General features: G+C 53.9%; 1 protein-coding gene across 4 annotated transcripts in view; it reads left to right on the top strand.

Moving 5' to 3' along the window:
* FANCA (FA complementation group A) overlaps positions 1 to 15,970 on the top strand; it is a 59,126-nt gene that overhangs the window by 38,730 nt on the left and 4,426 nt on the right. For 3 of the 4 annotated variants that reach the window (XM_036834771.1, XM_036834770.1, XM_036834769.1), the window contains exons 21-34: positions 976 to 1,049; positions 2,361 to 2,474; positions 4,134 to 4,270; positions 4,607 to 4,677; positions 5,023 to 5,119; positions 5,549 to 5,736; positions 7,035 to 7,131; positions 8,046 to 8,222; positions 9,133 to 9,206; positions 10,567 to 10,695; positions 12,905 to 12,989; positions 14,250 to 14,413; positions 14,875 to 14,980; positions 15,815 to 15,871. In XM_036834771.1, coding sequence (XP_036690666.1) covers positions 976 to 1,049; positions 2,361 to 2,474; positions 4,134 to 4,270; positions 4,607 to 4,677; positions 5,023 to 5,119; positions 5,549 to 5,736; positions 7,035 to 7,131; positions 8,046 to 8,222; positions 9,133 to 9,206; positions 10,567 to 10,695; positions 12,905 to 12,989; positions 14,250 to 14,413; positions 14,875 to 14,980; positions 15,815 to 15,871 — 1,570 coding nt within the window. Of the gene's footprint in view, positions 1 to 975; positions 1,050 to 2,360; positions 2,475 to 4,133; positions 4,271 to 4,606; positions 4,678 to 5,022; positions 5,120 to 5,548; positions 5,737 to 7,034; positions 7,132 to 8,045; positions 8,223 to 9,132; positions 9,207 to 10,566; positions 10,696 to 12,904; positions 12,990 to 14,249; positions 14,414 to 14,874; positions 14,981 to 15,538; positions 15,872 to 15,970 lie in introns of all 4 variants that reach the window. The other variant, XM_036834768.1, reaches the window with a different exon arrangement.

The raw sequence follows: 15,970 nt of genomic DNA, 5'->3' as shown, positions 1-15,970 counted from the left end.
GGGCTGCAGTAGTTATGGCACTTGGGCTCAGTAGTTGTGGCTCGTGGGCTCTAGAGTGCAGACTCAGTAGTTGTGGTGCACGGGCTTAGTTGCTCCGCGGCACGTGGGATCTTCCCACACCAGGGCTCGAACCCATGTCCGCTGCATTGGCAGGCAGATTCTTAACCACTGCACCACCAGGGAAGCCCCCAGCAGTCCATTCTTGTTTCACAGCTGCAGTGTTTTGTCTTACCTCTCTGAAGATATTAATGAAAGTGATGACTGACAGTTTCTTTTCTGTGAATTTCTCTGTTTCCTTGAATTTGTTCTTTTTATTTGCATTGGTTTCTGTTTTTTAAACTGAAGGCTTTCCAGTCCCCAGGGCAGTGGGTTGTGCCCTCAGTTCCTAGTCTCCAGCCAAGTTCCCTGCCTCCCTCCAGTGCTGGTGTGGATTCTCACTCTGGAGCACAGCCATGTCTCTGTTCTTCTGCTTGAATCTCGTTGTCACGGTTTGCAGCACTGTTGGGCGGGCAATGCTCTGTGGCTCTTGTACTTGCTGCTGTGCCATGAGAACTTGTCAGCCGTGTCCGTGCCCTGCAGATGCCCTGTGTCCTCATCACAGGACTTGTATTTTTAATGACATTAATTGGATGTTTTCCTTAGTTAGCATTTTTCATTAAAAGTAATATAAGTTCACCTTTAAAATTTGGGAATTACCAAAACTTGAATGAGAGAAGTGAAAATCATTTATAATCTCACTACACAACAAAACCCACTGTTGGTAGATGTTTATATAGGACGTATGAAGTAGTCAGGACCGTTTAAGTCCATATGGACAATGTTTTTCCTAAACACAGGGTCATGCTGTGGGGTGTTGTATAATTTATTTAGATTTACTCTGTTGCATATTTCTGTTTTATGATAGTCTTTGGGATTGTAAGCTTGAGAATTAATCCGAGTCCTAGTTGACTATTTTCATGTTTTCTTCTGATCCAGAGCGGAGAAAATTCCCCCCTCCTTATACTCCACCTACCGCCAAGCCTGCTCCACTGTCAGAGAGAAGCCAGAAGGTAAGGTCAGTGGGTCAGTGGGTCGCTTGGTCCCCAGACGTGCCCATCTCCACTTCCCTGATCACGAGACGTGTCGGTGGCATCTTGGTCCATCTGGTCTGGTTCTGTCATACTGGGTCTGGCCACAGCTGTGGCTTCAGAGACTGCCCAGCACCAGCCCTGGGACAGCTGTGACACCAGGAGGGCTGCCTGTGACGTCATTCCTTGAACACGCGTGCAGTACAAAATCCACTTGACCATTTCTCATCTTTGTGTGCCCCGCTGAGGTTGTGATGTGGTTTGTTTGCCCGTCTGAATTCGAGCTTTAAAGTCAGGTGACCAGCCAGGCCCGAGGCCCGTGGTGTTTGTTCTGCACCGTGTCCTAGTAGGGGGTCTGCCATGGCTCTTTGGCCGTTTGGACTGTTGGGGATCTTTCTGCTTCTAGGGGACAGTGATGTAGACCTAGGCCAGTGTGTGAAAGCGTGCATCAGTGCTTGGAGCAGCTGGGTAGGCTGTCCGCACCCCATCCCCCCAGGAACGAGGCGCCATCAGGACAGGGCCTGGTCTGTCGGTGTTGAAATGGTGCAGCTGTTTGCTGGTCAATCCCTCTGACGCCTGCAGGGCCAGTTAGGCTGCATGAGTGACTGCAGCTCTGTTTTCTAATTCTGTCTGCCAGAACCCTCCTTGCATAATCTTCCAGTTTCTGACAGCCAGGGAGACCCACACCTGTTTGGACCAGTATCGAAACATCTTGCAGACAGGATGCCAAGGGGGCCATAGGGCTGTGTCCACCGTTGAGTGAGGCCTTGCCCTCCTTTCCTAACCCCATGGTCCTGCTTTTGGGGGCTTCTAGAATGTTTTCTAATGCTGCATCTCACAGGGCTAATATTTTTTAGTAAACCTATTAAATGTACGTTGAGGACTGGTAATCCCCTCTAATATACTGATCTTAACATCCTGTTGTAAAGAACAATATCACAATGTTACTTAAAAGTTTGAGAAACAGGGACTAAACCATCTGTCCATAATTCTGCTCTCCCCGCCCAGCCTCCCTCCACATGCATTTGGTCTTTATTCATTACATACCTGCTTTTTACACTTGTGGCGATAGTGTGTATAGAACCATGGTTTTTCTTAAACTTCCTTATGAATGTTTTAACTTTGATAGGACATTAACATCCGCCGTCAGGGGAGAGCGTTTCACTTTCCTCCTCATAGGGCCCCAGTCCTCTGTGTGCCCTCTGCAGGGAGAAGCCAGGGACAGCGTCAGGTCTGTGCGCTTCCTATCTGATCTAACCTGTTTAATTGTTAAAATTACCTCCTGTCTCTCAGATGCAGCCTCGCGAAGGGAGGTGGAGCCCAGCTGTGCGGAGGAGCCGCTGGGCCTGCTCACAACTGCCCTGCGAGAGCTCAGGGCCTCAGTGACAGATCCCCCCCAGCACGACGGTGAGGACGGGGCTGTGGGTCGGGCCGTCCGCAGTGTGTGTCCGTGGGTGCACGGGCCAGTCCTGACGTGCTCAGAGCTGGTAGCTGCTCTGTTGCCCATAGTGGCAGTGGTCAGTGCGTTTTCCCTGCAGTTGAGCATCTGGTAGTGAACCCGACCACGGCCTGGTGGGTGTGGAGCATGCCTCCTTTCTGACACTCAGGCTGTCCCAAAGTCTGGGTAGAATATGGATATTCTGCTACTTGGCATCCCGGTGGGACAGGAGACATAGAGGAGGAAAGCTGCGTTGCTGGCTGTGGGGCTTCTCTCCTTCCTTTACTCCTGGGTGGCTGTGCTCTTCAGCACTGAGCCTCTGCTTCTGGGACTGTTTCCTATGAGGGGGTCTGGAGGACAAGCATGAGCAGTTCAAAGCACTCCATGGCCACAGTGGTCCACAGGTTCCAGTGTTTTTAGATTTTTCCTATGCTAAATGCAGAAACTGAAATACATGAGGCATCTTTTTACCTAGTAACTTCACTAGATTTTTATTTATCATGAATTCATTTAATTCCTATGAGAGTCTCACAGAGGAAATACAGTTGACCCTTGAACAACACAGTTTGTTGTTTTTTTTTAATTTATTTATTTTTGGCTGCGTTGGGTCTTCATTGCTGCGTGTGGGCTTTTCTCTAGTTGCGGCGAGCGGGGACTACTCTTTGTTGCAGTGCGCGGGCTTCTCATTGCGATGACTTCTCTGGTTGCGGAGCATGTGCTCTAGGCACGTGGGCTTCCGTAGTTGTGACTCGCGGGCTCTAGAGTTCAGGCTCAGTAGTTGTGGCGCACGGGGGCTTTGTTGCTCCGTGGCATGTGGGATCTTCCTGGACCAGGGCTCGAACCCGTGTCCCCTGCATTGGCAGGCAGATTCTTAACCACTGCACCACCAGGGAAGTCCGCAACACAGTTTTTAACTGTGTGGGTCTACTCAGTATGTGCAGATTATTTTCAGTAAATATACTGGAAAATTTTTGAAGATAAATGACAATTTCAAAAGTTTCAGATAAACCACATTGCCTAGAAATATTGAGAAAATTAGGTATGTCGTGAATGCATAAAATATACGTAGATTCACATGACATGCAAAATACACGGAAGGCTGTGAGGAGTTAAGCTTGGGGTCAGAAGTTACGCACAGATTTTCACCTGTGGTGGAGGATCGGCAGCCCCAGCTCTGCACTGTTAGCTCTGCCTCCGCCGTGGTCGTCCTGAGGGCCCAGGATGTCCCCTCGTGGCCAGCGTGGCCCTTCCGAACTCTGCTCCTGCAGCACGTGGTTCTTGGGGAGGTCAAGGCCCGTGTGGGGCCCCAGCGCTGCCGCAAGATGGTCAGCCAGCCAGGCCTGCGAGTCCCTGTGCTGGCAGAGCCGCCGAGGCAGGGCCGGGCGGCCGCAGCGGGCGTCAGTGTGTGCAGAGGTGGCTGGCGGGTGAGGGGCGCGGGGTATAGACACTGGGGCCTTGGTGACGTGAAGAGCTATGCCAGCCCCTCGGAGAAGCCTGGCCACCTGCACTGCAGAAAAGTTCCACTGCTGGCCGGGCGGGGACGAGAGCGGCCCCAGGGTCAGTTGAGAGTGTGGCCCCTGAGGTGGTGGGTGGCGCCCCTGCTCATGGCGCTGATCCCTGCCTTGCAGCGTTGTCAGCTCAGATGGCAGTGATCTCTGAACAGCTCCGCTCCGCCCTGGGCCTCAGCGAGGATGACAGTGACGTCGAGGGGGCCCAGGTTCAGCTCAGCGTCCGGGCCCCCGAGCTGCGGCCATGGGAGCAGAGGGTGAGTGTGGGGCGCCAGGGAGACCACATGTGAGTCGAGGGTTTTGGGCCGGTGCTGCCGTTTGCGTACAGACTCTGTGTTTGGGAGGAAGTTGTGGCAGAGGCTGCTCATGGCCCTTTGTGGGTAGGTTTGCTGACCCTGCTCTCTGCTGAGAAGCTCCGTGATGACCCCTGGGGGCCCCTCCCAGGGTTTGGGGATTCCTGTGCCGAGGCGTTGCAGCCTCTTCTCCGGATGGAGGCCCGTTTTCCAGTCTCGTCAGCTCCACTGTGGCCCTGTGCGTCCAGGGTGGAAATGCTGTGACGTGCGTTTGCGGCCCTGAGACCTCTCCTCTCTCAGGTCGTGGACCTCCTGCTGACGTCTTTCTGTCAGAACCTCATGGCGGCCTCCAGCGTCGCCCCACCGGACAGGTAGAGGCTGGGTGGTCTCACCGGGTGGTTTGGAGCTGTCCTGGGGCAGCCTGGGTGCTCGTGATGAGAGTGGCCGTCGTTCCTGGTCCAGCTCTGAGCCTTGGGCCCTGGTCCTGCCCCCCGACTTCGCGCTGCACTGGGGAAGGGCCTGGGTGGGGTGGGGGCTGACTTGTCCAGCAGGGACGTGGCGACAGTCAGCGTCGCAACAGGAGACCCTCCTGTTTGGGGAACAGCCTGGTTCTTTCTTCGGTCTCTGGTGCCTGATTGCTCGTCCACCAGGCTCCAGGCGGGCAGCGCAGGGCCAGACCTGGCCGCTGCCACTGTTCTCTGTGGCTGTCCCCACAGGCAGGGCCCCTGGGCCGCCCACTTCGTGAGGACCCTGTGCAGACGCAGGCTCCTGCCGGCTCTGCTTAGCAGGCTCTGCCAACTGCTCCATCACCAGGTAGGGCTGCCACCTCCTCCAGCCGGGAGGCGGGCTCCCTCCTGTCCCCCAACGCTGAACCTCTTTTCTTTTTAAGTATTTCTGTACTTATCTACGTATGTATGTATGTATGCATGTGGCTGTGCCCGGTCTTCATTGCGGCATGCGGGATCTTTAGTTGCGGCATGCAGGATCTTTAGTTGCGGCACGCGGGCTCTTAGTTGCGGCACACGGGCTCTTAGTTGCGGCACGCGGTATCTTGAGTTGCGGCATGCGGGCTCTTAGTTGCGGCACGCGGGATCTTGAGTTGCGGCATGTGGGCTCTTGCGGCATGTGGGATCTCATTTCCTGACCAGGGATCGAACCCTGGCCCCCTGCATTGGGAGCGCAGAGTCTTTAGCCATTAGACCACCAGGGAAGTCCCTGAACCACTCTTCTTTCCTATTTTAGGGCCCGAGCCTGAGTGCCTCACATGTGGTGGGGTTGGCTGCCCTGGCCGTCCACCTCGGCGAGTCCAGGTCTGCCCTCCCGGAGGTGCATGTGGGCCCTCCCACCCCTGCCAGGGGCCTGCCCGTCCCCGAGCTCTTCGACATCCTCCTGCCCTGTAGAACCCAGGAGTCCTCGGCCCTGTGTCTGAAGTGAGTGTCCCTCTTGTCAAAAGTAACACACGTTCATCAGATAAAATTAGCACAGACACACATGCTCTACAGGTGACCACTCTTTACCATGTTGGTCTGTACCCTTCCAGAACCTTATCTTGGGTGTATTTATGTGTGTGTTGGTATCTTTGGTTATAAAAGTGAGATCACCCTACTTTGCGACCTGGTTTTCAAGATGCTCACGATGGGCTGCAGGGGCCCTTCTCCAGGTCAGGTGGCCAGCGGCTGGTTGGACCTGCCCCTCAGGTTAGGTTCCGGGGTCTCCCTGTGGTGAGCAGCTTTCTCTGGGGGACGTTTCTACACACACAGCTGTCCCATCCAGAGGGTTTTGAGACCCATCGTCCAGTTACGTGCTCATCCGCTCAGTGCACACTGCGTGCTAGGCCCCCTCCCGGGACCCGGTGAGTCGCAGGGAGCCCGTAGCCTGGGGTCGGCGGGTGTGAGAGATGAGCGGGGGTTGGGTGAGAGTGGCCATCCCATGGGCAGAGCCCTGGGGAGTCCACGTGTGACTCGGGTCCGAAGGGCTTACTGTGGCTGCTGAGGTCAGGACAGAAGCCGGAGGCTCTGGTGGGAGATGTTGGCTGGGACCAGGGTCGCGGCTCACGGACTGAGCTGGCATTAGGAGAGACAGGGAGAGCTGAGCACAGGAACGCGGCCTGGGACCAGTGCCCGCCAGCTGTCCGCGCCATCCACAGCAGCGCCACTGACAAGTCCCCACTGGGAGTCGGGCCCCTTCCTCGCCACAGTCCTGCCTCTCTGGGCCTCATGGTCACCTCTGTTCTCGGCAGCCTCTCCCTCCCACACGGCACAGCCCACCATGGGCGGGCAGAGGCTGAGTTGGAAACAGGACGTGCTTCACTCTGGCTCTGAGGTTCTTTTAGGTAGGAACAGTGAATAATTTGCCATCACGCAGGTGAACGAGAGCCTTACGCAATCACACAGGGAACACCCACCTCGCACCTCCTCACTTCATTCACTTTGTTCTGACCGTGGCTTTTGACACGCTGGGAAAGCAAGCCCTTACGTGCAGAGCCTGCGTGTTCATGTGTTTTCTGAGTCTCTCGTCAACGTGGAAAGAGCTCAGGCCAGACGGCGTGACTGGGGTGCTCTTTCCCGAGGGCTCGGCGGAGCCCGCCAGGCCGGGCCTGAGGCTGAGCACCGAGCGGCCGTCGGGCTGCGAGGCTCTCAGTTCACTTCGTGCAGTTCACGCTCTTCTTTCACCTGTTATTTTGCATGGATCCCATTTCTGTGTTATAATTTCTGTTTTCCATTTTCAGATTTTGTACAGCGGCAATTTCTTATTCTTTGTGTAAGTTTTCTTCCCAGTCACATGACATCTTGTACAGCTGTTTGTCTCCAGGCCTTATAAAAAAGGTGAGTCTTCTGGGTTCCTTTTTCTGCTCTCCTGTAACCTCCAGTTTTGTACGGGTTTCTGGCCTGAAGCCTGCGTGGCCTCCATCTCGGCGCTCGGCACCGGCCTCGTTGGTAGCAGACTGTCTCCTGGCGCCACTTGCCGTCTGCTTGGGTTGAACGCTGCCTTTTCCTTCCATCTGAGTTAAGAGGAGGGGCTGGAAGGTGACAACTACAGATGTCCCTCCTTATTTATGAAGTAGGCAAATTAAAAGATTGACGTTCATAGAAAGTGTGTCAGCATTTAACGAAGCACCCTGCACTTCCTCTGAAGACGGCCTGGGAAACTGTGTTAGAACCCTCAGTGTCAAAGGCGGCGGTGCCGTCACAGCGGGAACCAGTGTTGCTGCACCTGCAGAGCTTTAGGGAACGTCTCCCATGAGGTTCGAGCCTGGTTCTTAGTTCCAGGCTCCGCGTCGGACTCCTGGGCGCTGCTGGGAGCTCCACCGCGTCAGGAGCAGCCTGGGGTCCAGGTGCCCCTGTGCTCCCGGTCCCAGGTGCCAACATTTTAAAGTGTGGAATGGAGATCCGGAGGAGTGGCCCAGAAGAGGAGGTCCTTGCCCTGTGTCGCAAGCTCCCCGAGGTCCCCTCAAGCAGCCTGTGGCTCTGTCAGCATGAGGGCGGGGGTCCGACCTCCTAAGGCAAAGATGTGCAGCTCAGTGCATCACCGAGGGGGCATCTCCTGTAGCCAGTGAGCACACTACTTAGTGAGAAGGCGGGGGACGGCCGTGCGCGGCTGCAGGACGCGGCAGCTCAGAGATGCGTGGTCAGGGCTGGCTGCCCACTGAGACCAGGGGCTCCTCGCTGCCAGCCGAGCGCAGCCGGGCCCCTGCTTGTCTCCTCAGTCTCACAGCACACACGCCCCTGTCTTCTTTCAGTTCCAGTTCATCGTGTTCAGATGGTTCTCAGAGGCCCGAGACCCGCCCTCTTGGGAGGACCCGGCCAGCTCCCCCTGGAGGCCCCTGTGCCTGCCCTCCGCGGACTGGCAGCAAGCTGCCCTCTGCCTGTGGAAGCAGAGGACCTCGCGGGAGCTGCTGCAGCGGGAGGGGCTCCGCGTAGGTCCCGCCAGCCCCTCCCCTGCTTCGCTCCTCCACGCTCTGGGCTCTGTGGGCGCAGGACATGGGCGGGCCTGACCCGACGGAAATCACTCCTGGGATCGTCATATTTTAAACACGCCTGTCAGGCTGCGAGCTGGGGCCGGGCGTCTCCAAGCACAGTCACTGGGAGCTTGGCCACTCAGACAACGTGCCCATGTGACTGTTTCTGCCACCTCTTCATAACTTCTCATTTATTTCTTGGATGTTTGCCGGCTTGTTTTGGTCTTTAGAGAAAAAGTTGTGTCGTTTTATTGTATATTTTTTTCAACTCTTTTATTGTTAATTATCAGTCATACAAGAGTAGGTCTGACCATCTGTCTGACACCAGGAGCAATGAGGCAGGAGCAGCCGTGCCTCGATCACTATCCACACACACGTCCCTGCTGGCGCCACACGGCTCCGGCGTTTACACACACTGCGTGTGCTGCATGCATGTCCCTGGGACACGTTGTTAAACACAGTGTGAGGTTTTGAGGTTAGTCTGTGTTGACGTGTGGAGCTGTGACTATTGGAAGCATGTTCTCACATCAAGTTTACCTTTTGGTTATTTGCACAACTCGGTGAGCTAGAACGTGATTGTTGTGCAGATGCCGCGGGCTGTCCAGGACCAGGCAGCAGTGTGGAGGACTGAGTTTAAAAACCAGTTTGAACAGTTTTGGTTATCTTCACGTTCAGAGTTAAATGACTGATTCTTCATCTGGGCTTGGTGCCAGCCTCCCAGTCTAACCCTGGGAGATGGCGTAGGACGATATGTCTGACAGACACACAGGAGACCTCCAGCTATAACGAGAGGGCAGCGTCACAGCCCCAACCTGTGGCTTCTGTGCTCTGTCCTTGCTGTGGTGGTCACTTGGTCCTTTTCTCTCAGTTGACTTACAGAGACTGGTTACAGCTGGAACTAGAAATTCAGCCTGAAGTTGATTCTCTTTCAGATACAGAAAGGTAAGTGTTTAAAGGATCTACCCTTTAAAATGTTAATACAGTTTTGTACACTGTCTTAAGTCTAAGTTTTGTCATTATATCCTCAATTTAACGTTCAGTTTAACATAACAGTGTATGAGTACAATTTTATTCATTCATTCTTTTATTCGAGAAACACTTATTGACCTACAGTTTGCCAGACACTTCTAGAATGTTCTAGAAGCTGGGGATGCAGCGTGAACAAGACAGATGGGGCACCCGAGGCACATACAGGGCTTCCCACTTGCACTTCTGCCCCAATGCCCCTAAGCCGTTCTGCCGAGGAACTGTGCAGAACCGGACCCTGTGTGAGCCTGGGGCGGGCAGGGAGATAAATAAGGCAGATTAGAGGGCGCTGAAGACACCAGACGGGGCTTTGGGAGCTGGTGCCAGCGGGCAAGGAGCAGAGAGGCTGCGCCTGGTGAGGGCCACAGTGGGGAAGCCCTGGAGGGTCTCAGCTGGTGTCGGCCAACCAGGGAAGCAGAGGGGAGGGTGGGCAGCGCCTTGCCGAGTGCTGGCTTTGAGGCACGGCACCAGGGGTGAGCGAATCAGAATCTGAGCCCCATGTGAGTCCCAGGGCTGGTGACTGAGACCGCCAAGACGTCAGGTGTGCTCTCCTGGCCTCGAGCAGGTGCTGAGGGGCCGTGGGTCAGGGGGCCCAGGAGCCAGAGGTGGCTGTCCTCAAGCCACCGCACTTGGAGTGGTCAGAGACGTCCCTGAACACGGGGGTGCCGTGGCGTGGTGTTAGATTCTGATGGAACAAGTAGAATGAGGAAGGACAGCGATGGGCGATGGGAGGGACGACCCGGTTCCTTTCCCAGCTCGGTGGGCGCTTCCACCTTTCAGGTTTGTGCGCGGCCTGCCTCCTGTGCGCTTCCTTCACGTGCTCATGAGCCCGGGCTTCCTTCCTTGCCAGGAGGGAAAGAAGGAACTAGTTTTCTGGCCTGCGGATCCATAGGACCCCTTCTTAACTCACTCTCAGGTCACTGTGTGTTGATGGTGTGGGGTCCTGTTCAGGGCCTCCTTCCTTCTCTCCTGACTGCAGTTCCAAACAGGCTTTGGCGGCTCGCTTCCTGCCTCTCGTGGTCACGTGGGGAGGTCCTGCTTGGGTCCTGTTATTCCTGCAGGAACGGACTGCATTGTTGGTGGCTGTCTGTGCTGCAGCTTCAGCACCACGGAGCCTGGTCGATATCTGGATGCTTTGCTGGTGGACCTGGGACAGTGCAGGCACCCCCTCCACCCCCAGCTCAGCAGCTGTGGACCTGCAGTCCCTCTCACCCCTGGCTGAAGCGGACCCTGGCCTGTGCCTCCCTCAGCACAGACCCTGGCATTTGCATTGCAGGCGGGACTTCCACCAGTGGGCCATCCACCAGCACTTCCTCCCCGCGCCCTCTGCCACCGGGGGCTGTGACGGAGACCTGGAAGTCGCCTGCACCACGCTTGTCGACGTGCTCATGGACTTCTGCCAAAGGTTAGGAACGTTTGTGCCCAGAAGAGTCGTCTTTTGATTTTGGTAGCTCTAAGAACGTTTTTATTTCTCTCAGTCCAGTTTGTGTTATACAGAGCACAGTTGAACATATCCTGATCGCAAGTTTGGGTTTTCGAGATAAAGGCAAGCTTCCGGAATCAGCTTTCTCTCTGTGCATAGATTTGCCAGTGGCAGTGACTTGGTCTTTTTGCTTTGTCTCCTGGTATCAGGGTTATTAGCAAATGTGACGAGAATGAAATCTCAGACAAGTCGTGGGCGCCAGTGTTGTCACCCACAGTGCAGGAAGCACTGGCATGAACTGCCTGCCATGAAAGGCAGGTGTTCCTGGTACCATATGGGCTGTGCCAGGTGTGGCCTTCTGACGTGGCCTGTTTTTCTCATCGTCCTCGTGGTTGCTGTGTTGAGGTGGTACGCCGTGTTATCTCATGGTTTTGATTTGCTTTTCCCCGATGGCTTATGACGTTGAGCATCTTTTCATGTGCTGGTTGACCATTTATGTATCTTTTTTGGACAAATGTCTAATCAGATCATTTGCCTACTTAAAATTGGGTTATTTGCTTATTGAGTCATAAGAGTTCTTTATATATTCTAGATACTCAGTCCTTATCAGATATATGAGTTGCAGATATTTTCTTCCATTCTGTGAGTCATCGGTTCACTCCCTAGAAGGGGTACTTTGATGCACAAAAGTTTTAAATTTTGAAGAAGCCTTATTCATCTGTTTTTAGATTTAGCTCTTATTTTTAGGCCTTTGATCCATTCTGCGTTAATTGTTTATATGGTGTGAGGTAGGGATCTGGCCCCATTCTTCTGTATGTGGCTATCCAGTTGTCCCCTTTTGTTGTAGAGACTGTCCTTTCCCTGTTGAATGGTCTTGGTACTCCTGTGGAAAGTCCATTAGCCATACATGTGAGAGTTCACTTCTGGACTCCTGATTCTATTCTACTTATCTATACGTCTATCCTTGTGCCAAGACCACACCATTTTGATTACTATAGCTTTGTAGTAAGTTTTAGAATTGGAAAATGTAGGTATTTCTTGGCGGTCCAGTGGTTAGGACTCTGCGCTTTCACTGCTAAGGGCCTGGGTTCAATCCCTGGTCGGGTAACAAGTTCCAACGAGCCACGTGACACAGCCAAAAATAAATAAATTTTAAAAATTGGAAAATGTGAATCCTCCAATTTTGTCCTTTTTCAGGATTGTTTTTGGCTATTCTGGGTCCCTTGCAGTTCCACCTGAATTTTAGGATCAACTTAATCACTTTCTGCAAAATGAGATGAGATTCTGATAATGACTGCACTGTATCTGTAGATCAGTTTGGGTAGCGTTGCCATCTTCCTATCCATGAACATGGGGTGGCTTTCCATTTATTTAGGTCATCTTTAATATTTTCAACAATGTTTTATAGTTTTTAGCACACAACTCTTGCATCTCCCTGATTAAATTTATTCTTAAGTATTTTATTCTTTTTAGCACCATAGGCTCATTGCTTTAATTTCACTTATTTGCTCTGATGGTTTTTTATTGTGAATTCTTTAGGATTTTCTATATATAAGGTCTTGACATCTGCCAGTAGAGATGCTTTAACTTTTTCTTTTCCAATCTGGATGCCTTATATGTACTGATTTATTTATTTGCTGAATTGTCCTGGCCAGAACTTTACAGGGCAGTGTTGACTGGAAGTGGTATGAGCGGACAGTTTGTCCTGGTCTTGATCTTAGGAGGACACTTTTCAGTCTTTCATCATTAAGTACGGTGTGAACTGTGGGTTTTTCATAGATGCCCTTTGCCAGGTTGAGGAAGGTCCCTTTTGCTCCTAGTTTGTTGAGTTTTTTGGGTTTTTTTTTTTTTAAATCATGAAAGGGTGTAGCATTTAATTTTATGCTTTATCTGTGTGGTTTTTGGTTTTTTATTCTACTCATATGTTTATTGCATTAATTGATTCTTGCATGTTGAGCCAACCTTGCATTCTTGGGATAAATCCCACTTGGTCGTGGCATGTAATTGTTTTGATGTGTTGCTTGAGTTGGTTGCTGGCTTTTTGCTGTTGTTGGGACACCGTGAGTGTCCTGCAGTCTCTGGGTACCTCCTGGCCCTGTGACCACAGGCCACTCTGGAGGCAGGAAGAGAAGCAGGCAGCCCAGCACAGTTAGGAGACACTTAGGAGGCTTTCACTGTGTTTTCATTTCAGTTCAAGGAGTTATGATCACTCAGAGAATTCTGATTTGGTTGTTGGTGGCTGCACAGGAAATCGGGATATTTTTTCCAGATTGCAGGTGAGTTAGAAGATGTAAAACTCAAGTGTGTCCACTGTGTTTAAGCCACGTGCTATTAAGATATTTATTATGAATATCCACAGTGAGTCCTAAGGAACCTGACCAGAATGAAAGCTTGAGTCACATACACAATGGCTTAGACCAGAGAGACCACGTGCTCTGTGAACTCACCTCACTGTGAACATCACAGGAACATGGAAACGAAAGCTGTAATATGGGAAGCATCTCCAGGCTTTAGGACATTTAAAATTTGAAAACAGGAAGTAAAAATACTGACTTTGGTAGTAACATGGTTGCTGCTCCTGTTTTCTGCTTTTTAACTCTTGGTGCTGCATTGGGAGGTCAGGCTCTGAGAATTGATATAAATAACCCTCCACTTGCCTGAGGATCAAGAGTTTGCAGATATCGGAGGCTGGGAGACTCTCCTGTTTCCCGGGTCACTTGGCACCAAGGCAGGAGCACTTTTAGGAGAGTGCAGAAACCGTGTTTCTCATGTTGAAATGAAGGGTGCATTTCTGTCAGCATCCGGCTCCCCCCGGACCTCTTGAGAGTGAGCTCTGGGGTCAGAGCGCGGAGCAAGGCCCCATCCTGCATCCTCGCCCACTGAGCGCACTGGGGGTCTGTGACTTCGGAAGTGTACGTGCAAGTCTGTACTACAGGATTCGGTGTTCCCGCTGTCACTCTTAAAGAGTGCCTGACTTTAAAACATGTGGGGAATGAAAGAGAAATCGTGGAGGATGTGGTCTGGAGCACTGGGAAAATTCACTTAAAAATGAGTAAAACATCCCACAAAAAAAGGACCCGAGTCCCCCTAGCCCTCATCTTGACTTTTGTCCTCCATGTCCGTCATGACTGAAGGCAGAAGAAGGTGACCTGTGAGGGCAGACACAGCGGGAGACGTGGGGTTGGGGTCACACATGACGGGGCGATGATGAGACGGGTGCTCTGCATCTGGGGGCGAGACAGCACGTGTGCCTGCAGGCCGTGTGCGCACCTCACTTGTGTGATTCACCCTCAGGCTGTGCACGCACACCCACCTGCACAGGGGAGCAGGTGATGAACGGGTAAAGTGTTAGCCATGGAGAGTCTGGGGAAGGGTATTCTTTGCACTGTTCTTTCTTCATTTTTGCAAAATCCTGCAGTTGTTCAGTCATTTCCAAGTGAAAAGGCTAGTTGCACTCACTCTGCCGGCCCCACCTCAGGGGCCTGCTGGGAGTGAGAGGCCCCAGGATTTCTGCCTCTGGCCGTGCTCTCCTCCAGGAGATGGCTGCTGACCTGGAGCAGGGCCCAGCGCCCCTCGGCCATGCTGCTCCCCGGGGCCACTTCCTCTTCGGAGTTTTCTGCAGACGCCTCCAGGCCCTGGCTCGAGGGTGGGACGTGGCCAGCCGCCTGCAGCGACAGCGGGAGCTGCTCATGTGCAAACGGTAACATGGCTCGTGCCCCAGGGTCTGTCTTCACTTTGGGTTCTCTTCCCACTAGTCACTTGTCTCTGGCCCCCGCCCCAGCCTGGGACGGCATCTTCCCTGGGTCCCCTGGAGAGCAGGGTCTAGAGGTGTGAAAGCACCTGGGGGTGAACGTTCTCCTCCTGGGCTTCAGGAACCCCTCAGTTCAAAGACCTCGTGTGGAATGTGCGCTCAGGGTCCTCACTGCATTGCGGCTGAGCTGTGATGTCCTTCCCGGTCTCGTGAACTGGTTGTTTAACGCACTGCTCCCCGCCCTTGGTCATCGTGTAACTTCACAGCTGGTTTGGGGACACAAAGTGAGTGTCCTTGGGCCCAGCAGGGCAACAGGCCGCAGACCAGGGCCAGTTCCGAGCGGGCTGGGAGGGTTGGCTGCGCTCCGAGCGTAGCTCTCGGGGTCACCGTCCATGCCTCCCTCCTCCCAGCATCCTCCTCGGCCTGCCCCCCTCCGTGCTTGTCGGCAGCCCCTGCTTGGAGCAGCTGGCCGCCCCCGACTGCGATGACTTCTTCCACTTGGTCAACTCGGAGCTGGTAGGCGCAGGGCAAGTGAGCTTGGGTATGGGGTCGAGGGGCCACGTGGGCACCTCAGGCTGGCTCTGGAAAACTCACCAGTGCATCCGTGGTCACGTGGAGCCAACGGCCTCAGTGCGTGTCCTGCCTGCCCACGCCGGGTCTCTGAGGGTAGGACATGGCGCTCAGAGCCGCGGGTGAGCCCTTCATCTGGCTCGGCACCGGCCTGCGAGGCTAGAGACCGGGCAGCCCCGTTCTCCGGAGCACGACTCCTTCACGGAACCTTCCCCAGGGTGATCACCTTGGGCCCCGCATGTGCAGACCATCCTGCCCGCCTCGCCTCCCCTCCGTCGGTTTCTTTTGGGGGCACGGAAGCCAGATGGTGCCCTGGCTGTCGTCAGGGTCGTGCATAAGTGCTCCCCTGCCCACTGCAGGGGAACGGCTTCTACACCAAAGATGGGTTCCCACTTTTTAAAAATGCACACGTGACTAGAGCTTGACCTGAGGTTCTGTTCGTTTGTGTGCAACTTTAAAAGGTAACTGGGGAAGCAGCAGAAATGAGATGAGATTTTCTTTAAGTTCGTTCTAAAGGCTGTTTCCCTTCGAGCCTTGAGAACGGCCTGTGAAAGCAGCCAGGTGAGGACACGGCGGGACAGCACCTGGCCCGCCCGCCTGGGCCCATGGGGTTTGCGCCACAGCTGGCGGGCATGGGGGTGGACGCGAAGCCGCACGGAGCCAGCCCTCCGTGGGCCATGGCGGTGCCATCCTCCCGTGTGTCCTTACGTGGTGGAGCCTCCAGCAGCTGCCCGCCCTGTCCTGCACGTGCCTTCCTCACTGGCCTCTACCGTTTTGCAGAGAAACTTCTCCCACGACGGCGCCCTGACCCACGACATCACGGCCCACTTCTTCAGGGTAATTTCCTTTCCCTCTGCCCCTCCAGCATCGCTGCTCAGACCCCAGGGCTGGGCCCTTGCGTGCGTGGCAGCTCCTGGGGCCTGGGTCCACGTGCAA

Source organism: Balaenoptera musculus, chromosome 19 (genome assembly GCF_009873245.2).
Source record: "Balaenoptera musculus isolate JJ_BM4_2016_0621 chromosome 19, mBalMus1.pri.v3, whole genome shotgun sequence".
In the NCBI taxonomy this organism is placed as follows: domain Eukaryota; kingdom Metazoa; phylum Chordata; class Mammalia; order Artiodactyla; family Balaenopteridae; genus Balaenoptera; species Balaenoptera musculus.
This window is presented reverse-complemented; position numbering and strand designations above follow the sequence as displayed.